Below are 21,691 nucleotides of genomic sequence, written 5' to 3' on the forward strand. Positions count from 1 at the left end.
CTCGAACCCCTCAGCGGCCCAGGACGGCGCTCTAGGCTGCGGCGGGCCCTTCAAACAGCCTTCCCAACTCGCTGGTTTCCGGTACCTGGCTCCTCTAGCCTCCGTCAGGCCCCCGAGACTCTACTCCACTAAAGTCCCTTTGCTATGGTTGACAGCTCCCCTTTGTCCCGACTTTCCTCCGGGAGGATGTTCTGGTAGGACCCAACCCCTTCTTATGGCTGCTCCTGCCGATCCTGGTAGGCGCAACTGGAGAAGTCACTGAGCCCTCCGAGACTCACATACTCTCCGCTCTGGAAGGGCTGCACGGAGTGGGAGGATGGCGGAAGTGAGTGTGAAGGTGCCCTTCCTTCTCCCCGCTCTTCTCTATGGTCGCTTCCTACGGTGACGGGAAAAAAGGGGGTCCCGGCGCCTGCGCAGAACCGGGCTGGGAGCTAGTCGCGGAGGGGGGGGTGGGGCAGGAGCGGGAGCTGCCGCCGCCGCCGGAGCTAACCGCGGGGACCGAGATGCAGGTGGGACCGGAACCGGAACCCCCCTCTTCAAGTCCCTCTTCCCTCTCCGCGACCCGGCCCCGACGCTTGCGAGGAGCCCTGGGTGGGGGCGGGCGTGGGGGGGTCTAGAGGCAGGAGGGGCGCCCGGCCCCGGAGAGTGCAGCAGACAGGGCTGCTTCCTTGGGGGCTGCGGCCCCGGGGAATGGGCGGGTAGAGGGTGTCCGGGGAGGAGGGTCGGGTCGAAGTGGATTGACCACCGGGTCCGGAGGGTCCGAGCCAGGAGCGGAGCCTGCACCCTCCACCACCCGCCCTTCGGGAAATATCAGAACTGAGCCAAGAGGCAGGTGCAGTGGGAAAATGTATCTGAGTCCCGCTTGACGAAAGAGAAACTGACTCACCAGCTTAGGGCCCGCAGGGTCAGCGGGCCTGAAGGGGGGCTTGGTCTGCCTGTGGTGCAGAGGGTTGGGTGGGCCGGTGTGAGCTGAGGTGGCCTCTGCCTGGAGATTGGGCTCTCTGCTGTGTCTACACCTCTTGGCTCGGTTCCCCCGTGCTCCATGACTCTTTAATCTCCTGGCGTCTTCTCGTTGGTTTGGAATTGCCCCTATGGTTGGAGCCATCTCAGTGTGTAGGGTCCAAGCCAAAGAGAAAGGGGAGGGGGCGCTGACCTGGGTCTGAACAGGAGTCTGGGGTTTGGGGAGATTTGCCTGAACTGCCTTCACCCCCTTCTTGGTGCCAGTCATCTTCAAGTATAACATGGGGGAGGAACACTAACAGAAGAGCCATGGGTTTGTAAATTCCCTGCCCAGCTTTGCCACTTGCTAGTTGTAAGACCTTGGGAAGGCTCTTCCTTTTGCTGATTTCTCTTTGAGAAAATCAGAACCCCATAAAAATAGTAATAACGACTGTCATTTGTTGTGTGCTTACTTTGTGTCAAGCCGGGACACGTCCTGTTTAATTCTCCCAACAGTTCTAGGGCTTAGGGATCATTAGTCCTGTTTTATAAATACGAAAACCAAAGCTCAGAGAGGACGTGTAATTTGTTCAAGATCACCCAGCTAATAAGTGGCAGTGATGGAATTTCATCCTAAGTCTAACTCCAGAGCCTATGGCCTTAACCACCAAGCTAACCAGCCTTTAGGGCACACTCCTCTGTGAGAGAAGAGGAAGGTGAGAAACCCAGGGCCCCAGCTCCCTGTTTTGTTTTACTTTGTGGCCAGCAAAGACTCGCCCAGACCCAGCCCACACTGCTGCTGCCTCTGGGCCCCAGGCTGGAGGGCCACCCAAGAAGTGGGCTCTGGCCCTTCCAAGCCTTCCAAATACAGTGCTTGGTTACTGGGCCCTGGGGTTGGCTTTCATCGGTCTGTCCTTAATGAGCAACCTCCGTCCTCAGTGATGGACCGTGGGAGGCAGGGTCTCTTAAGCTCTGCAGGCCTGGCTCCCTTGCAAGCTGGGGCAGTGAGGGGCAGTGGCTTGAGACTGGCACAGTCAGTGCCTGGGGACGAGGACTATGCAGTGGGAAAAACAGGAGACTTGGAGTTCTGAAACTTTCTGAGCTCCGGGTTCCTCTTTTGTTACAGAGGTTGTTAAAACCTCTCGCAGGGAAAGGTAAGAATGGCAACTGGGAAGCAGGTGATAAATATCAAAGGATCATTTTAGAGAAGGGAGGGAACGTGGAACAGATTCCTGTTTAGAGGAAGGCGCTGTCCAGCGGTCCATCACACCTGGAGCTGAAGCCAGGGAATGTGGATCGGGGAGACAGCAGGGGGAGGGGTGCAGGCTAGACATTGGAGTAGGGGGGCGGTTGATTGGCTGGGGCTTGTGGGGCGCAAGGACCTGGGGAAGGGCAGGGAGGCAGTGTGGTGTGTGTTCCAGTTGCACTCTAAGAAGTCTAGACCAGAGGAGGGGGTCTGGCCCCGTCCCACCTCAGCAGTGACTCCATATATGTGCCTCTTCCTTCTGCAGCTGCTGCCGCTCACCCCGTGTCTTCTGGCCGCTTCTCTCTTTGCCGCCCCTCCCCACAGGCTCCCCCTCTCCACCTCCTGGGGGCCATCATGAATGGTGCCCCTTCCCCGGAGGATGGGGCCTCGCCCTCCCCTCCCCCGTTGCCCCCGCCGCCTCCCCCAAGTTGGCGGGAGTTCTGCGAGTCCCACGCCCGGGCGGCCGCCCTGGATTTTGCCCGCCGTTTTCGCCTCTACCTGGCCTCTCACCCCCAGTACGCGGGGCCAGGGGCCGAGGCCGCCTTCTCCCGCCGTTTTGCCGAGCTCTTCCTGCAGCACTTTGAAGCGGAGGTGGCCCGGGCCTCCGGCTCCCTGTCGCCACCCCTCCTGGCTCCTCTGAGTCCTGGTGTGGAGGTCCCGCCACACGACCTGTCCCTTGAGAGCTGCAGGGCGGGCGGGCCCCTGGCTGTGCTGGGCCCTTCTCGCTCATCTGAGGACCTGGCCGGCCCCCTCCCTTCCTCGGTCTCTTCCTCTTCTACAACCTCCTCGAAGCCGAAGCTCAAGAAGCGCTTCTCTCTCCGCTCAGTGGGTCGCTCGGTCCGCGGTTCGGTCCGCGGCATCCTGCAGTGGCGGGGGACCGTTGACCCGCCCTCTCCAGCGGGGCCCCTGGAGACGGCTTCGGGACCCCCGGCGTTAGGTGGGAACAGCAACTCCAACTCCTCTGGCGGGGCTGGGACTGTCAGCAGGGGACTGGTCAGCGACGGGACGTCCCCCGGGGACAGATGGACTCACCGTTTTGAGAGGCTGAGACTCAGTCGGGGAGGGGGGGCCTTGAAGGATGGTGCAGGCGTGGTGCAGCGGGAAGAGCTGCTGAGTTTCATGGGGGCTGAAGAGGCTGCCCCTGATCCCGCCGGAGTGGGCCGGGGAGGAGGGGCAGCGGGGCCTACCTCAGGGGGAGGGGGACAGCCTCAGTGGCAGAAGTGTCGCTTGCTGCTTCGAAGTGAAGGAGAAGGAGGAGGAAGTCGGCTGGAGTTCTTCGTGCCCCCCAAGGTGAGGCCCAGCAGAGGTGGAGTGGCTGGGAGCAAGGGGTTGAGCAACCAGGGTGGTGCCTTGGCCCGTATACCGAGCTATGCTCATTTGTTTTGTTGTTTTTTAAATAATTTGTATTTATTTATTTGGCTGTGCTGGGTCTTCGTTGCTGCGTGGACTTTTCTCTAGATGCAGCAAATGGGGGCTACTTTCGTGGTTTGCAGGCTTCTCACCGCGGTGGCTTTTCTCGTTGAGGAGCACGTGGCTCTCGAGCGCTCCGGCTTCCATAGTGTCGGCTCGCGGGCTCTATAGAGCACAGACTCAGTAGCTGTGGCGCACAGACTTAGTTGTCCCGCAGCATGTGGGGTCTTCCTGGACTAGGGATCAAACCTGTGTCTTCTGCACTGGCAGGCAGATTCTTTACCACTGAGCCACCCGGGAGGGCCTGGGTTTTTTAAAGCTAGCTCCTGACTCTGGATTAGTCGCTGTGGGCACGACAGAGAAAGCAGTGTTACTTGTCTAACTCCCTTTGGGTGTGGAAGGAAGGCTGAATCTCTCTGCAGGGAGGGGTACGATTGTCTCTCCGCACCAACAGTCTGGGTCTTGTTCTCTCTCGTGACCTAGGCATCTCGGCCTCGACTGAGCATTCCCTGCTCCACCATCACCGACGTGCGGACAACCACAGCCCTGGAGATGCCTGACCGGGAGAACACCTTTGTGGTTAAGGTAGGAGGCCTGGGCTCCCTGCCCTCTTGGAGCACTCACGTTAGAGAGAAAGCTCTTTTCGGAGATTGAAGCAAGGGATACACATGCAAGGAAGGGCACAGATGCCAGGTGCCTTGAGAATGTGTCCCCAGGGCGGCGGCTTTTCTGGGAGGGGGGTGAGCAGGAGGATGTCCTTGCTCCTGTTAGGGTTGCATTAGGGCCTTGAGACCTGGAAGTGGCCTGTGGGCCTCCTCTCGTCCCCATAGGTGGAAGGCCCCTCGGAGTACATCCTGGAGACAGCTGATGCGCTACATGTGAAGGCCTGGGTGTCTGACATCCAAGAATGCCTGAGCCCGGGGTGAGGAGCCCGACTTCTGTCACTGAGGGGCCCAGGGGTGGGGGTGGGGAGCAGCTGTCCGCCTCTCCGAGGTGACTTGTCCTCCCAGCACCGTTTTCCCTGTCTCTGCAGACCCTACCCTGCTACCAGTCCCCGCCCCATGACCCTCCCCCTGGCCCCTGGGACCTCCTTCCTGACAAGGGAGAACACAGACAGCCTGGAGCCGCCCTGCCTGAACCACTTGGAGAGTCTGCCCAGCCAGGGCCTGCTGCTGGGACCCAGTGAGAGCAGCGACCGCCTTTCGCAGGGTAAGGGTGGGGCCTCAGAGAGCCGAGGACCCTGGGACCTGCCATGCAAGCCCCCCAGCTGGGAGGCCCGGGCCCTGGCCCTCTCTCCAGGCTCCGCTGTGCACCTCAGCTGCCACCCACCAAACATTTGACTTTTGTCCCTGAACAGGCCCAGCCACGGTTTACCAGTTGGAACCATCATCATCACTGCCCCGACCCAAGCCCCAGTCCAGCCCTTCTCCAGCATTCTATCCCCGCCCCTTCACCTTCTCCATAAGCCTTGTGCTGGCCACCACTCTGGCCGGAGATAATGGTTCTCTTCTCAAGCTCGCAGAACACTGTGTACATCTTTGTTGTGTTCTTACTCTGACCTCCACGCATATGTTGATGGTACTAGGATTTCTTTTGAGTCCCAACTTCTAAACACACGTACGCTGCCCGCACACATAAACACAAAAAGACGTGTCTACCTGGCCCCAGCTCACCTTTCTAGACTCCACTACACTCTTCTGATTCCCCATTCCGAGCTCCAGTTTCACTGTGCCTTGCACACAGCCTGAGTAAAGAAATGTATTAAAGAATTTAGGGACCAGAATGGGCTTTACCAGGTCTTCAGTTCTGATCGCCTCATTTCTCAGGCAGCTAAGAGCAGAGAGGAGAAATGGCTTTTCTGAGGTCATCCGAGGATCACTGACAAAGACAAAGGCTATGCCAGCTTGTTCCTGAGCCGCAGCGCCCTGCACCCCGCATATTCCTGTTCTCTGAGCACTAATATGTAGGACGCGCCTGTAGGCTCCTGCCTGCTGCTCAGCAGACACTCAGGAACTCCTAGTACATCCTCGACCCTGTGCTAGGCTCTGGGCGGGATGAGGAGCTCAGATCTGAGTTGACATCCCTCCTAAAAAGCAGGGCTTCGACCTGGTGAGCCTGAACAGCACCAGCAGGAGGCCTTGGGAACTCGGGAGGAAGAGAATCAGGGAAGGTGGGCTAGATGAGGAATTCTGCACAGAGGAGGAGAAAAGAACATGGCTTGGAGAAAGGAGATGGTGCAAGCCGAGACCTGAGATGGGGAGAGCCCTGGACATCTGAAAAAGTTAGGTGGGGTAATTGGGCTAAATCAGAGGACACAGGAATATAGGATAACATGAAGATCAGGTTGGTTAGGTTGACAGAATTCACAGGAGAATCTTTGATGCCACTGAGAGTTGAGGGCTTTGTCCTGTAGACAAAGTACCTATTTTTAATGTGAAAATACTTGAGGGGTTCTACCCCCCAATTCTGCAACTATAGAGTTGCTGTAATTTCAACTGTTGATTCAGAAGAGATGTGGGCACATTTGGATTCTAAGACCTTGTTGGAATCATTGCAGCCCTTTCAGCAGTGTGTGAAGCATAAGTTAGGAGCCACCGATGAGAACCATCAGGCTCAGTGCCTGAAGAAGGAGCCAGCATTTCAGCCGGCTGATGCCAGTGCCCACAGGGTAGCCTGGCCGCTGGGGAAGTGGGTCCGGCAGACCAGTCCTCCCAAAAAGAAGCTTCAAGTTCTCAGTTTTGCTCTCCCCTTTTTCTTCCAGGGGCCTACGGAGGCCTGTCAGACCGCCCCTCAGCATCCATCTCCCCCAGTTCTGCCTCCATCGCCGCCTCCCATTTTGACTCAATGGAACTGCTTCCCCCAGAGTTGCCCCCCCGGATCCCTATTGAAGAGGGTCCCCCAGCAGGGACCGTTCATCCCCTCGCAGCCCCTTACCCACCCCTGGACACTCCGGAAACAGCCACAGGTACCAGAGGTGTGAGTGTGTGTCTGCTTCCAGGCCTGGTGCCCAGCTGCCTGAAACTCTTGTCTTGGGATCCTCAGGGGTCCGACCTGGGGGGCTTGGGAGTGACCCGTGAGGGAGGAGCAAGGCTTCTCTTTGGGTCGGGATGGCTTCCCTGACACCCGGTCTCCTTCCCTCTTTCCTGAAGGGTCCTTACTGTTCCAAGGCGAGCCAGAGGGAGGCGAGGGGGACCAGCCCCTCTCAGGGTATCCTTGGTTCCATGGGATGCTTTCTCGACTCAAGGCCGCCCAGCTAGTGCTGGCTGGAGGCACTGGCTCCCATGGGGTTTTCCTGGTACGTCAGAGTGAGACGAGGCGGGGTGAATATGTCCTCACTTTCAACTTCCAGGGCAAGGCCAAGGTGAGTGCCTGAGGAGGAGGCTCCATTGCAGGCAGCGGGCCTGCGGGTCTAGTCGGGGAATGCTGCCATCGGGGGAGGAGGGTTCTATGACTGGTAGGGCTCAGGCTCCCGTTTTATCCCGCTCGTCCCACCCTCAGCACCTGCGTCTCTCGCTGAATGAGGAAGGTCAGTGCCGGGTCCAGCACCTGTGGTTCCAGTCCATCTTTGATATGCTCGAGCATTTCCGGATGCACCCCATCCCCCTGGAGTCTGGAGGCTCCAGTGACGTTGTCCTTGTCAGCTATGTCGTGTCCTCCCAGCGACAGCAGGGTGAGCAGAGCAGGTCTGCAGGGGAGGAGGTGCCCGTGCACCCAAGAAGTGAGGAGGTGTGTGTGCCAGCGAGACGGGGTGGGGGGCCCGAGGAGGAGAGCGGGGGCAGAGGAGATGCCTGTGTGTTGGGTCTCTCGGGGGAAAGGAGCCCATGGGGACGTAGGAAGGCAGCAGGCTCCATGCTGGAGCTGGGAGGAAGTGGAGACCTGGGTTTCGCGCATTCCCATTCCATCGGCCCGTCTGTTCCATCGTCTGTCTGTCTCCTAGACGCGTCCTCCCTGGCCTTGTCTCTGCCCTCCATCACAGCCTTGCCTTGGGCCTGCCCTTCTTGGGGGTGCTCGGTCTGATCCCCCTCCCTCCTCCCTTGATGTCTGATGTCCCTGTCTGATCTCTCCCTTTTCCCCACCCCCAATGTCCCATCTGTCCCCACGTTGCCCCTCCCCTACCCCCCCAGGCCGGGAGCAGGCCGGGAGCCATGCAGGGGTGTGCGAGGGAGATCGATGCTACCCCGATGCCTCCTCCACCCTCATGCCCTTCGGAGCGAGTGACTGTGTGTAAGTGTGGTCCTCTCACCGCCGCCCATGATCCATCTTCCATGGATGGGGGGATTGCTCAGGAGACGGGATCTGGGGGAGATAGCACATGGCTCCGGGGAGGGGATGAGCGAAGGGGAGGCTGCTCCAAGACCTTGCCTCCCTCCACCATCAGTCTGTCTTCTTACCGTTCCTATCCAGAACCGAGCACCTCCCATGACCCACCCCAGCCCCCTGAACCCCCTTCATGGACAGATCCCCCACATCCTGGGGCAGAAGAGGCGTCGGGGGCGCCAGAAGTGGCGGCAGCAGCAGCCGCAGCAGCCAAAGAGAGGCAAGAGAAAGAGAAAGCGGGCAGTGGAGGGATCCAGGAAGAGCTGGTCCCCGTGGTTGAGCTGGTCCCCGTGGTTGAATTGGAAGAGGCCGTAGCCCCAGGCACGGAGGCCCAGGGAGGCGCTGGATCTGCTGGGGCCCCGGGGGTGACCCTGATGGTGCAGCTCCAGCAGTTACCACTAGGGGGCGACGGAGAAGAAGGGGGCCATCCCAGAGCCATAAATAACCAGTACTCCTTTGTGTGAGACACCCTACCCCACCTTCTCTCTTCTTGCTCCCCAGCCCACAGTTGGTGAGATTGGGGCTGGGCCGAGACACAGAGGAGCGGTGGGAATCCCCTCCCCACATGCTTCCTGACCCTTGACGGCCAAGGGCATGTATGTTGGTACAAAAAGTTTCAAAAGCCCTAACTCCCCAGTTCATACACTACAGGTGCCCCATCCCCTGGGCAGGGGATTCAGGCTCCATTACCTCCCTACGGGGCTCTTATGGCCAGCCCCACCCCTGGGGGCCATTTCCCCATTAACCACCCCTCAGCCCAAGGAAGGGTGAGGGGGAAGGGCTGTCAGTTATATTAAGGTGGTTGTTCTTGTTGTTTTAAACAAAATGGAGAAGCATAACTAAATAAAAGGGTTTATCTCAGTTCCATTGTGATGGCTGTGGCCAGTGTTTGCAGTGGGGGGCTGGGACAGGCGGGTCAGGAAGGTAGCCCACTCTGTTGCCAACTTCAGAGCTGAGAGGCCAGAGGTCTGGGTCAGCTTGAATCCCTGTTGCTCCCAGACCTGAGCTTTTGGCCCATTGCTCCCCGGGGGGCTGTCCTGTTTCTTGAGGGTTAAGTGCGGAGCCAAATCATGCTTCTCGGGGTCTCCAGCCAAGTTAACTTGATGGGACAGGACCGTGTACAGCAGGATCGATGATCTCCAATCAGTTCAGACCTTCCTACTCTGAATTCTTCAGTTAAGGCTTCTTACCCTGGGGAGAAAGCAGGCCAGGAGAGATTGTGAGGGGCTGGGCTAGGGGCACGGTGGCTGTGTTGGGAGAGATTGAATGTGGCCACCACAGCCTAGCTGCAGAGAGCCCCAGGGGCAGGCTGACTCACCTCTCTTCTCAGAGCCAAGCTGGAAAGCTGAAGGCTGGATGATAAAGAGCGCTGGCTTCACTCTGGCCTTTGCTTCTCATTTGTGGTGTGTCCTGGGCAAAGTGTAACCTCTTTAGGCCTCAGTAGCCTCATCGGTAAAATGGGAAGGTTCATCTAGGTTGAAGCCACTGACATGATTTACTTGGCCTGAATGATGTTTCCGTTGGAATTTCACATACAAGTTCAGATCACTGGTTCCTCCCCAAAGTCAGAAGATCCAGCCTCACGTGGTACCCGCCTTCCACATCTGCTCCATGCCCACCAGCCCACTTTACTCCCAGGAGGCGCCTAGCTGGGCCTGTGAGTGTTTGAATTTGTGACATCTCCCTCTCCTCCCTGTACCCTTCCCCCCATAGCACCCAGGCTCTGCTCTCTGGACTGAATTGCGGCTGTGCTCTCCTCCAACTGAGGGCACCCCTGGGCTTCCCAGCTCTGCAGGTGCCAACAAGGAGGAGCTGGGTTCTGAAGAATCCCACCTGTTCTGTTGGCCCTCTCCCTCCCCCACCTCCATCTGGCTGGGCCCCTTCCCATTCTGCCTCCCACTTCCCCTCCCGGGCAGTGTGGAGGCTCCACGCTCACGCCCCTCAGCCTCTGCCCCCACCTCCAGGAGGCCCTACCCATGCTCATGACCTTGCTATTCTGGGCCTTGCGTCCTGTTGGGAGATGGACAGGAGACAGCTGGGCTCACGGGCCACCCAGCCTGGGGGCTCGCTGGGGGAAGCTCTCCTGGTTTGGTCTCATCCCTGGGGCTCCCCCAAACCTGGGCCTCAGGAGCCTGGGGATAGAATTGGCCTTGTAGAGGGAGGGGGATGGATTGGGGATCTGGATGCTGTGTTCTCAGAGAGGTGGCGAGAGAAGGCTGTGGCGCCCCAGGGTAAGCAGGAGCTCATCGTCTCCTAATCTAGCAGCAACTGGTGCTGCGAGGCTCCCCCTCCCCGCCCCCAACCCTGCCACCCTTCAGGGCCTCGCCTTCTGAAGGTGGGTGGGCGAAGAGTACCAGGACCCCCTCATTCCCCCTCCCCCACCCCCCCAAGATGTGTATGTCTTGGCTGGAGGAGCCTAAGAGACTTTCTCTCTAAGCTTGTCTACGGATGTTTCGGCCGAAGTTCCGAACTGATGGGGAATGGCCAGGCTGTGCTTCAGTGGTCCCTCAGAAGTCCACCATTCCCATTCTCAGCTCCAGCCCTCAGGATGGGATGAACACCTTCCAACTCTGGGCCTGGAGACCCTGGCATAGTGGTGTGTGTGTGTGTGCGGGGGGTGCTCCAAAAGAGCACGCGCCTCCATCCCCGTTCACACCCAGCCTCCCTGACGGTGATCCTTTTGCAGCTCTTGGCTGGTGGCTTTCCCTTCCTGGCTGCCATTTCCTCTCTGGGAAGTTGGGGGAGGCAGAAATGAATCACCTTAAAGGGCCTCGTTGGCAGCGGTGCCCTGCAAAGCCTGCGTCCTTCCTCAGCCTCATGGTCTGAGGCCCTTGAAGCCACGATCTGTCCAGTCTTCTCCCCCTTCTCCTTGTTTGGGCATTCCTGTTCCTTTAAGACAGTGCCCCTGTCACTCCTCCAGGTGGTGGCGGGGACAGGCCAGCCAGCACCGAAAGGCTTGATATTGGCCTAAGAAGGTGGGTGCTTGCCCAGGTGGGGGTGCCTGGTGATGTGACCCCCAACACGCATACCCCCTTGTATGAGCCCCCCAAACTCCCCCAGGTCACCACAGGATTCTGCTTCAGGGAGGGTTATTGGACTTATGAAATGGGGGAGGCAGGGAGCACCGTGTCCTTAAGTCACCCGAGAGGCCACCCTCCCCCCAAGTGCAGGCAGAAGAAAGGATGAGCTGGTGGGGGCGGCTAGATCCTGCAGTGCCATCCACCCCTGCTGGCCTACCCACCCCCAAAAGTGGGGCTCCCCTTTCCTTTGCCCCACTGTCTGCTTGGGAACTTGGGCGCCAGACAGGGAAGCAACCGTGAGAACCCTTGCAGCGGTCCATGTGCCTCACTGTGCACTTAGGAAACTGAGCCCCAGACAGAAGGACTTGAGGCCAGGGCTGCTTCCACGAGGCTGCTGCTTCACCTCACTGACCTCGCACCGTTCTCTCACGGAACCTTCCTCGTCTCTGCCCCCGTTTCCTCCCCTGCCCACGCCCCACGCCACCCTCTGTCTGCTCCTCCCGCCGCTACCCTAGTAGTGACCAACAGACGCCCCTATCCCAGAGCAGGGGTGGGGGTGGGGGGTTCGGAGCAGCTGCTTCTCTGAGGAAGCTGACACCGAGGCCAGCCGCTCAGCAACAGCTTGTGGCTTTGCACCCAGCTCTGGGCCCCCACCCACCTGGCTGCCGCCTGCCAGCTCCCTGCTGTCCGCTTTCCCCACTGCTCCTCAGACTTCCCTCTGACCCTGGAAGCCTGGTCTCTAGTCCCCCAGCTCTGTCTGTCCTTATTTCCCCTAGACCTGTTCCCATCAATCTGCCTGCGTCCATTCTCTGCGTCTGGAGCCTCTGCTTCCCCAGCCCCTGCCTTTGATGCCCCTTCCCTCGTGCCTCTGCCCACGGGGTATGCCCAGCGCCTGAGCACACAGTTCCATCTTCACTCCCCTTGAGCGCAGCTCCTTCAGGGCCAGGGTGGAGTGCAGACCACATGCCATCCAGGGTCTGCCATGTAAACCCTGTGGATTGAAGAGAGCACAGCGTGGGACGAGGTGACCCTCATTCCGTGACTTGGGGTGACCCCTGCCCCCATTCTGAAACTTTGATCCCTCTCTGTCTGCCATCAGCACATTCTGTAGGCTCTTGGGTTTCCGGGCTGCCTGGGTATCCCATTTTCTTGGGGGGGGGATTCCCTCTCAAGGATGGGGGGGCCCTGAAGGCTCTGTTCCCAGAGGTTGAGTTAGAGCCATGGGGGGGGGGCGGTTTAGGGGAGAGACAAGCAGTCCTGGCTCTGCTCACCAGGGCCTGGACACTAAATCCCTTGTTGATGGCTGCAGCAACCCCTCCCTAGGGTAGGGTTACCATCTTCTGCCCTGTCCCCTTGACCCCCTCCCCTCCCTGCTTCCCCTTGTCCCTCTAGAGCCACTTCCTCTTGCCCCCAAAGGATGTTCTCCCCCTTTTCAGCCCCCTGAGGGCTGGGTATCTCTGCTGCCATTTCAACAAACTCAGTAAGGAAGGATGAGACTGCAGCAGTAGTAGGTTCAGGGTGGATGAGATGGGAAGGGGGTTCGAGGAAAGGGAATAGAGAGAAGGGGGCTGAAGGGAAAACTGGAAGGGGTGACTCTGGAATAAGAAATTCAGTGCAGCTCAAGAAGTTGGGGCAATTGGGGAAGGGCTCAGCAGCAGAAGACAGAAATTGAGGTCTCTCCCTGCCCCCCTTCCCTAGAGCTGGGGCCACCTTAGCTTCCCTCATGAGTGACATCTCAGGCTGCAGCCCCACTGTTCCCCCTCGTCAGCAGAAATATCTCTCTCTTCTGACCCCTCCTGCTAGAGTCCCTGCCAGCCAATCCCTGGTCTGAGGGAGGGGGGAGCCTGGCCCCCCCCACTCCCTCATAAGGACCAGCTGGGGGCTGGGGGGGTGGCTGGCTGCTGTAAGTAGAACGGGGGTCAGAGCTTCGTGGAGGGAAGAATAACCTGGGGGGGGGAAGGAAAGAAAAAGGAAGAAACCCAGACAAACAGGCAGGTGGACACACTGAGGAAGGCCCCCGACGTGTGAGAACCCCCCCAGAAGGAACACACCGCCCCCTGGCCCCCAGGAAGGGAGCACCATGGAGGCTGCGCACTCCAAGACCACAGAAGAATGTTTGGCCTATTTTGGGGTGAGCGAAACTACAGGCCTCACCCCGGACCAAGTTAAGCGGCATCTGGAGAAATATGGCCATAATGGTAAGTGTTCCCTGGAGGAAAAGGCTGGTAATGCCCTCCTACATCCCCACAACATACACTCACAGACACACACACACAGACTCACTTACACACACTGACACACACACACACTGAAGCCTCTCCCTCCAGGGTATCTTAGGGAAGAGGCAAGACCTGGTCACTTGAGGGCAAGGGAGGGGAGGATACTGAGAAAGCAGGATCCCTGAGTCCCTGAGTTTTGGGAAGTTTTTTGGGACAACCTCAGTGAACCTCAGTTTTTTCGTGGCCTGATTCTCTTACCTTAGCCACAAAGTCCTGGTTGTGGGTGGCATTAGACTGAGTGCCAAATGAATAATGTCCTTTTCTTCTTTTTCCCCGGGCAGAGCTCCCTGCTGAGGAGGGTAAGTTACTGGAAGCCCTGAGCTCTCATAAATGACACCTCCTTCCCTCTGGGCCCCACTCCCTTCTCCCAGTCCTCTCCTTCCAATTCCCGGGGGAAATGTTCCTCCTCAAAGGTTAGAGTCTGGCTGGGGGCAGAAGTTTCCAGGCACGTTCTCCTTGAGGCATCCAATCCTTGAACAACTGCCCACCACTTTGAGGAGCCTGTTTCTGGACTTCGGGCCAGCTCCCTCAGCCCTTTTCTCAGTACCAAATGGCCTGCCCGTCACCTTAGACCCTTCCTGCTCCAGGCTGGACCCCAGCCTGCACCTGGAGTCCCTGCATTCATCCGTTAGACCTTAACACCGCCCCCCTCCCCCACTTCCCTCCCCTCCCCTTGCCTCTGCCCTCAGGGAAGTCCCTGTGGGAGCTGGTGTTAGAGCAGTTTGAAGACCTCCTGGTGCGGATCCTTCTCCTGGCCGCCTGCATTTCCTTTGTAAGTGTGTTGCGCGGTGGTGGGGGGAGGGGGGTGCATCTAGGGGCTAGCCTGGGCTGTAGATTGGGGGGATCTGGAGAATCTGCTCGTGGGCAACCCCAAATCAGCGGCTCCTTTGGTCCAAGCCCTCAGCATCCTGTCCTACAGACTAGAACTGAGGGAGTGGGATGACGCTGACTTGCATACTCCTCTGTCCTCCCCCACACCCCGCAGGCAGGTTTTATTTTAAGCTTTAAGGATGTTCTCAGCCAAAACACTGAAGCTAAGCCGCCCCCGGAGCTTCAAGGGCTCCGAGGGCTCGGGTTACCCCCCCAGCGCCGGGCTCCGGGGCTCAGACACTACTGCTGTTCCCAGGCCACTGCGGCTCCCAGCATGCCCCGGGGCTCACACAGGGCTCCGCCAATCCCCGAGCGTCCAGAAGCTCCTGCCCCTCCCTCCTGACGCTGATTGGTCGAGACAGAGACTCCCTCCTAGAGGCGGGAAAGAGCTGCTGGTGCGAGGGGGACTCCAAAGGCTCCCAAAGGCCCAGACCCCTCACCTGTCCCTGGGCCTCGCCTCCCTGCTCCCCCTATCAGCGCTGGAACTCCCGGGACCCCCTTCCTCGTCCACTTGACCTGACCCTCCCCTTCCCCCTCAACCTCAGGGCTGCCCCCACTCCCTCTCAAGGGCCTGCCTCCGCTCCTGCCCTGGAGCTTCCTTGCGCACACACCAGCCTAGCAGTCCCGCCTGCATTTTGGACTTACTTCCTTAACATCGTAGTCCTCCTGGAAGACAGGACTCTGGAGGCAAAAGCGTCTCCTTGTCCCCTGGTCTCTGTGGTAGAGGCCTCGCGGGCCCTTGAGTACTAGCTGGCAGAACCTCACTTCTCCCTTCTCAGATTTGCTCCTTGACATTTGCCTGGGGCTGTTGCCTGGCAGTGGCAACAGCTGGGGTGGGGTGTGTACAGGAGGCCCCGTAACACTATCCCCTCCTCCTGCTCCCTCATGAAATTGGAGCTTCCCTGCCTCGGGCTGTGGGGGAGGGCTGTGGGTGGGCAGGGCGCCTGCGAGGACCACAGGGTTTTTTCTATAGGGTTTTGGCTCCCGTGGGATGGATGTGGCTTGGGGGTAGTTGGCCTGGGTGTCCCCTGAGCTTCGTTTACAAGCCAGCAACTTGGTCAGGGAAACCTGAAAGCATTCCCAGTTAATCCCCGAGCTGTGCATGTCTGTGCCCGCCTGTTCTCGCTGAATAACAGCAGTGGCTGCGCTTGTGTGAGTTAAAGGAGTGGACCGTGTAGGCACTTAAAGGGATGTGGGGCTGCAGTGCCTCCGTGATGCCCCGCCCCCTTTGCTCCTGCACGTGTTCTCATCTCTGTCTGCTCCCCTTAACCACCTGAGGGGCTTTATTATCTGTTGATCTCCTTCCCTTGCTCCCCAGGTGCTGGCCTGGTTTGAGGAAGGCGAAGAGACTGTCACCGCCTTTGTTGAACCCTTTGTCATCCTCTTGATCCTCATTGCCAATGCCATCGTGGGGGTTTGGCAGGTTAGCTTTGACCCCACCCCCCCATTCCTTCACATCCTGACACTGGACCTGAGGCCAGCCTCCCTCCCTGTCTCCTCCTCCTCCATCACTTACCCTGGGCTTGCCTAGTATCTGGTCCTTTTGCCCAGTTCAGGAGACTTGGTATTCCCACTTTCACTTGCTGGTTGTTCAACCCTGGGCAGATGCCTTCATCTCTCTGAGTCTCAATTTCCTCATCCATAAAATGGGACTCATAATCCTGTCCCTTGAGTTGTGGTGAAATTTAACAAGATGATGAGTGTGAAAGTACCCAGCCCTGTGTCTGGCATGTAGGAAGATTTCAGTAAATGCTCATTTGATATCCTTCTTCCTCTTGCTTTCTCCCACCCTCTGCTTTTCCTATCCCCTGCTTCCTGATTTTCTTTGATTCTCCTTCTTTCTCTTCCCAAAACCCCTGTAGTAGTAGTAGCAGTGTTAGTTGCTTAGTCGTGTCCAACTCTTTGCGACCCTATGGACTGTAGCCCTTCAGGCTCCTCTGTCCATGGAATTCTCCAGGCAAGAATACCAGAGTAGGTAGCCATTCCCTTCTCCAGGGGATCTTCCCAACCAGGGATCAAACCCACATTGCAGGCAGATTCTTTATTGTCTGAGCCACCAGGAAAGGCCTTAAACCCCCTCACCTATTCTCAGCTATGGGTGACGGTATCCTCACTCATCGTGTGAAGTTTGTCTGCTCCCCTGGGCCAGGAGCCAAGACCACATAACCTGCCTCCTCTGTGATGCCCCAACTTCCCCCACGACTCTGGCCCCTGCTCCTCCATCTCTACCCCACCCCATCCTCCTTGATCGGTCCCTTCTCACTCCACTACCTTCCTTTCTCTGCTGACCCTCCTCTCCTCAACCCTATTCCCCCCAGGAGCGGAATGCAGAGAATGCCATCGAGGCTCTGAAGGAATATGAACCCGAGATGGGGAAGGTCTACCGGGCTGACCGCAAGTCAGTACAAAGGATCAAAGCTCGGGATATTGTTCCTGGAGACATCGTGGAGGTGGCTGGTGAGTGATGGGAACGAGTGGTCCAGGATGGGTTTTGAGGCCAAGAAGATGTGTGTGGGGAGGGTGGGGGCTGCTCAGCCCCGATCCCGTGTCCAGGAGGTAGCCAGGATGATGTCTGGTAGTCTCGGCTTCTCCTTCTCAGACTCCTCGGGGGTCACTCCAGGGCACTGTGGCCACGGCACATCCTCTCTACCAGAGTCTGAGCAGGAACAGCCAGTCCTGTCCCCGAAGCTGCAGGCAGACCCCTTGTTCCCCCTCCTCTCAGCCAGCCCTTGCGAGCGACAGGTGGAACCCAGGCCCTGCCAAGGGCCCCGTCTCCACCCCCTCCTGAGGCCTGGCTTCCCTCTCCTTCCACCCACCCCCAAGCTTGGTCAGCTTTAAATCTTGACCTCTCCGTGCCCTTGAGGCCTCTCAAAGGGGAAGGAGCGACGGTAGAAGGGAAGGGGGGGCCAGAGGCTCGAGCCCCCGACCATGTAAGGGAAACTCAGGCCCCAGCAGAGAGCACGGGACCTGGAGGAGGGGAGCTCAAGGAGGGCCCCGCCTCTCCGGCGAGGGACACTTAATGCCTGACCAGGGAGGGGTGGGGGCCAGGAGGCTAAGATTACTGGGATTCTGCCCCCTTCAGCGGTTTTTATATTTGCCCCACGCAGGCCTTCCCACGTCTCCAGGCCCCTGGCATAGGGAGTTGTGTCTTTCTAGGGCCTGCTTCCCTCCACCAGACACCCAAGTTGCTACCCTGGGAAGCTTGGCAAAAGGGAGGGCGGGCTGAAGACCCCAGTGCCGCATCCCAGGGCCCATCTGCCACCATGACGCTTTGGAGTCAGCGCCATGAATGTCTATAAATATCCCTTTGGCTTGGGTGACAGGGTGTCCCGCCCAACTCCATTGCTGACCTCCTCCCTCCTCCGTCAGCTTCCTCTGGCACGGGAGGAGGAACCTTGGGAGCAGGAAAAGGAGAGCAGTCAAACCCCATCCCCAGGACCAGCCTTGGGACCAGGCGGGATGAGGCTGGGGGGTGGTTCTCTTCCGTGGAGAGGTCTCCAAGTCTGGTGGGGCATCCGCCGTGTCTCCCAGGCGGTTTCCTAGGCTGACCCCCCTTTCTGTGCACATCCCTTGGCCTCCCCCCACTTTTATCAGCTCTTTGCTGTCTATGGCTCCCCCCTGCCCCCACCCCACTGAAGCCACCACCCCTGCCTTATTCCCTGCAGATGCCCGTTTTCCCCAGCCCATCTCCCCAGCTCACTCATGCTGGCTTCCTGCCTTCCCCTGATGCTCAGACCACGGCCCAGCAGGCTTCTGATGTGCATCCATCCCTTCCATGTGGACCTGGCAGGACCTCCACCGCTGTCCCCTCTCCTCCTGCATCTTCTCTTCTCATTCCCTCTCCTGTCTTCTTACTCCACCTTTTGTCTGGGTTGACACTGATTTTCTCAACTCCCAATTTTTTTTTTTCCTGTTTCTTGTACCTTCTCCAGCTGTTCCACTTTGTTCTCGTCCATGGATATACGTCTGTCCAACTTACCCTATTTTTTGCGGGTTGGGGCTGCCTCTTGTGGCATGTGGGGTCTTCTTTCCCAACCAGGGATTGAGCCTGCAACCCCTGCATTGGAAGCATGGAGTCTTAACCACTGAGCTGCCAGGGAGGTCCCTGACTCACCCTATTTACTCTAGTTCTTTTCATGCCTGTCCCTCCTCACCTTTCTCCCTCTCGTTTCCCTCTCTGTTTTGCTGTCTGCCATGGCACCCCACTCCAGTACTCTTGCCTGGAAAATCCCATGGATGGAGGAGCCTGGTAGGCTGCAGTCCACGGTGTCACGAAGAGTCAGATATGACTGAGTGACTTCACTTTCACGCATTGGAGAAGGAAATGGCAACCCACTCCAGTGTTCTTGCCTGGAGAGTCCCAGGGACGGGGGAGCCTGGTGGACTGCTGTCTATGGGGTCGCACAGAGTCGGACACGACTGAAGTGACTTAGCATCCTCACTTTTAGGGCTTCCCTGGTGACTCAGTGGTAAAGGACCCGCCTGCAGGAGACTCAAGAGTCATGGCTTTGATCCCCGAGTCGGGAAGACTCCCTGGAGGAGGGCACAGCAACCCACTCTAGTATTCTTGCCTAGAGAATCCCCATGGACAGCAGAGCCTGGTGGGCTACAGTCCGTGTGGTTGCCTAATAGGGAGAAGAACATTCGGCAGGGAGACAGTGGCAGTGAGGGTTAGAGGGAGAGCCTTGCTGGGATGACAGGACGACCCCCTGAGACCTGAAGGAGGAGGGGTCTTCAGACAAAGATGGGGTTTTCTCCCTTCTCTGCTGACTTCATGCCCCTCTTCTCTCTCCACAGTGGGGGACAAGGTCCCGGCAGATATCCGCATCCTCACCATCAAGTCTACCACCCTCCGGGTCGACCAGTCCATCCTGACAGGTCTACTGGCCAGAGGGCAGGGCGGGGGATGCATCACAGGAGGATTTCATGTGGGAGGAACTGAGTGGACAGAGAGAAAGGGGACCCCTGGCCATAGGGCCCCTGTCCTGGCCCCATCGTGGCAGCGATGTCTGCCCTGGTCAGCTTTGCTCACAGCCTGAGCCTGGAACACAGGGGGTCATGGGAGACAGTGGGATGTTTATGCCCATCTCCAGATCGCCCATAACTCATCCCTTCCACACAGATACGTGGGCACCGTCACCCAGAGAACCATCTTGCCTCTTCAAAAGCCCTCAAGTGAGGAAGCATAGGTTCTAGGATCAGATACAGGGTTCAGATCCACTTAACACCTCAGCTGCTTCCGTTTCTGCCCTGGGAGAGAGAAGAGAGAGCCAGTGAGCTTGCTCTGTGGTCCAAGGAGGCCAGCTGGGCTGGCTCAGGGTGATTGCCTGAGCTCCTGCCCTTCCGGTGAGGGATACAAGGTCCCCAGGGTGGGGGCCTCTCCCTTCCACGAAAGCGCTCTCCAATTGAGAGCGCACTTTCAGGTACATCCGCTTATTTGATTTTTACCAAGACTGTGTTCTGAAATGTGCACATCATTGTCCCCGTTTCACAGCAGAGCAAACCGAGGTTAAGTCATCCAAAGCCAGGCAGTTTGTGCATAGTCAGGCGGGGATTGGGGTCAAGGCCTTTTACTCTAAGGGCAATGAGTTTCCCATCTACCTCCAGGGGCTTCTTTTCAGAGTCCAGACTTCCTCCAGGATTGTTGCTTGATCCTTCCTAGGCTGAGAAGGGAGAGAGTTAGGGGCAGGAAGTCTGAGTGAAAGATATGACGTCATCTGAAAGCCCGTCCGGCCCTTCTCCACAGGCGAGTCTGTCTCTGTCATCAAGCACACAGAACCTGTTCCCGACCCCCGAGCTGTCAACCAGGATAAGAAGAACATGCTTTTCTCGGTGAGCCCTTCAGGGCCAGCTGTCCTGTTCTCCAGCCAGGGGGCCCTGGTCTGGGAGAGATGTGACGGCAAGGGAAGAGATGAGGCCCACAGCTGGGGCCTCACCTGACTCCCTGCCTCTTCTTCCCCTTCCCAGGGCACCAACATCGCAGCCGGCAAGGCCATCGGCATTGTGGCCACCACCGGTGTGGGCACCGAGATTGGGAAGATCCGTGACCAAATGGCCGCCACAGAGCAGGACAAGACCCCTCTGCAGCAAAAGCTGGATGAGTTTGGGGAGCAGCTCTCCAAGGTCATCTCCCTCATCTGCGTGGCCGTCTGGCTCATCAACATTGGCCACTTCAACGACCCCGTGCATGGGGGCTCCTGGATCCGTGGTGCCATCTACTACTTTAAGATCGCCGTGGCCCTGGCTGTGGCTGCCATCCCCGAGGGTAGGGCGACCTCTCTGTCTCCTCCCATTTGCTCCTCTCAGCTGCAAAGACCCTTTATCTGAATAAGATAACATTTACCAGCCCCAAGGATTAGGACCGGGTATCTTTGGGGGCTGCTCTTCAGCCAGGTGGCACAGTTGGTAAAAGAATCCATCTGTCAGTGGAGGAGACGCGATGGGTTCAATCCCTGAGTCAGGAAGAGTCCCCCTGGAGAAGGAAATGGCAACCTGCTCCAATATTCTTGCCTGGGAGATTGCATGGACAGAAAGGCCTAGTGGGCTACACAGTCCACGGAGTCCCAAAGAGTTGGATACAACTGAGCACGCGTTGTACACACACAACGCGCGCGCACGCACACGCATTCAGCCTAGCCCACTAGGTCTCCCTCTGTGCCCCGGTTTAGTTCCCTCACCCCCCCTCCTTCCCCATAGGCCTTCCTGCAGTCATCACCACCTGCCTGGCCTTGGGCACCCGCCGGATGGCAAAGAAGAACGCGATCGTGAGGAGCCTGCCCTCCGTGGAGACTCTGGGCTGCACCTCTGTCATCTGTTCCGACAAGACGGGCACCCTCACCACCAACCAGATGTCTGTCTGCAAGGTCAGGGCAGGGTGGCAACTCCCACTCAGATGGGAGGTGAAATGGTGGGCGTGACCCCTTCATCACGGGCAGCTTCTCATTTGGGCCTGAGAAAGAAATGCTCGGAGGGCACAGGGCGCCATCCTGCCAGCTGTGAGAGGGGGCAGAGAAGCCCGCCTGTCCTCGTCAGACAGCTCTCTGTGGCCCCCATCCGTGTGCCAGACACTGCCGTGTGTAAGCTCTAATCCCCCACAGCTGCCCCACCAGGGGAAGGTTTTGTTACCCAGTTTTCCAGAGGAGGAAACTGAGGCTCTGGGAAATTCCATGCACAGTTAATAAGGAGCAGAATTGAGTTTCAAACCCAAGTCTATCTGGCCCTAGAGTACCTGCCTGTGCACCACACTACCCTCCAGAGTGATCCTCTGTGACGGGGCAGGAGGAACCTGGTCGCATGAATCCCAAATGGCATTTCCTGAGCCAGGGCCCTTGATCTTTTCTGTGCCCTGGACCCTTTGACCGTCTGGACCTCTACATTTAATATTTTCAGTGTATAAAGTAAAACACACAAGATCCTGTTTTTAAAATACACTGGATTGGGAATTGCTGCCGGTCCGATGATTAGGACTCGATGCTTTCACTGCTGTGGCCCAGGTTCCATCCCTGGTCGGGCAACCAAGATCCTGTCAAGCCGGGCAGCGCAGGCAAAAACAGAAATAAAATGCGCTGGATTACAGAGGAAACCACTGATTGAAATATAGCAATCAAAAT

General features: G+C 58.1%; 2 protein-coding genes and 1 long non-coding RNA gene across 12 annotated transcripts in view; 2 read left to right on the plus strand and 1 right to left on the minus strand.

The window, feature by feature from the left end:
* Positions 1-8,773, plus strand: SH2B1 (SH2B adaptor protein 1). 10 transcript variants are annotated; one of them, XM_086375158.1, is made up of 10 exons: positions 1-325; positions 2,451-3,475; positions 4,079-4,180; positions 4,426-4,517; positions 4,629-4,804; positions 6,357-6,560; positions 6,745-6,956; positions 7,094-7,265; positions 7,720-7,819; positions 8,000-8,773. In XM_086375158.1, exons 2-10 carry the CDS (start codon positions 2,540-2,542, stop codon positions 8,016-8,018), a joined length of 2,013 nt encoding a protein of 670 aa, XP_086231284.1. In that variant the 5' UTR covers positions 1-325; positions 2,451-2,539; the 3' UTR covers positions 8,019-8,773. The 10 variants fall into 10 exon arrangements, with proteins under 10 accessions (XP_086231284.1, XP_086231280.1, XP_086231286.1 ...); XM_086375154.1 differs by having other exon boundaries at positions 6-325; positions 7,094-7,321; XM_086375160.1 differs by having other exon boundaries at positions 8-337.
* LOC147345196 (uncharacterized) lies at positions 8,751-13,827 on the minus strand. The gene is made up of 4 exons (XR_015154588.1): positions 13,410-13,827; positions 10,673-11,923; positions 9,231-9,322; positions 8,751-9,103 (listed from the first exon to the last, which is right to left on the minus strand). It is a non-coding gene; the product is annotated as an uncharacterized LOC147345196 (long non-coding RNA).
* ATP2A1 (ATPase sarcoplasmic/endoplasmic reticulum Ca2+ transporting 1) overlaps positions 12,825-21,691 on the plus strand; it is a 17,341-nt gene continuing 8,474 nt past the window's right edge. Inside the window, exons 1-9 of the mRNA XM_086375150.1 lie at positions 12,825-13,130; positions 13,493-13,510; positions 13,901-13,983; positions 15,400-15,504; positions 16,400-16,538; positions 18,879-18,959; positions 19,828-19,913; positions 20,049-20,346; positions 20,778-20,944. Coding sequence (XP_086231276.1) covers positions 13,013-13,130; positions 13,493-13,510; positions 13,901-13,983; positions 15,400-15,504; positions 16,400-16,538; positions 18,879-18,959; positions 19,828-19,913; positions 20,049-20,346; positions 20,778-20,944 — 1,095 coding nt within the window. The 5' untranslated portion in view covers positions 12,825-13,012. The remainder of the gene's footprint in view (positions 13,131-13,492; positions 13,511-13,900; positions 13,984-15,399; positions 15,505-16,399; positions 16,539-18,878; positions 18,960-19,827; positions 19,914-20,048; positions 20,347-20,777; positions 20,945-21,691) is intronic.

This window comes from Bos grunniens, chromosome 25 (assembly GCF_055505025.1).
Source record: "Bos grunniens cultivar Pamir isolate PY7600 chromosome 25, Bosgru_T2T1.0, whole genome shotgun sequence".
Classification (NCBI taxonomy): Eukaryota; Metazoa; Chordata; class Mammalia; order Artiodactyla; family Bovidae; genus Bos; species Bos grunniens.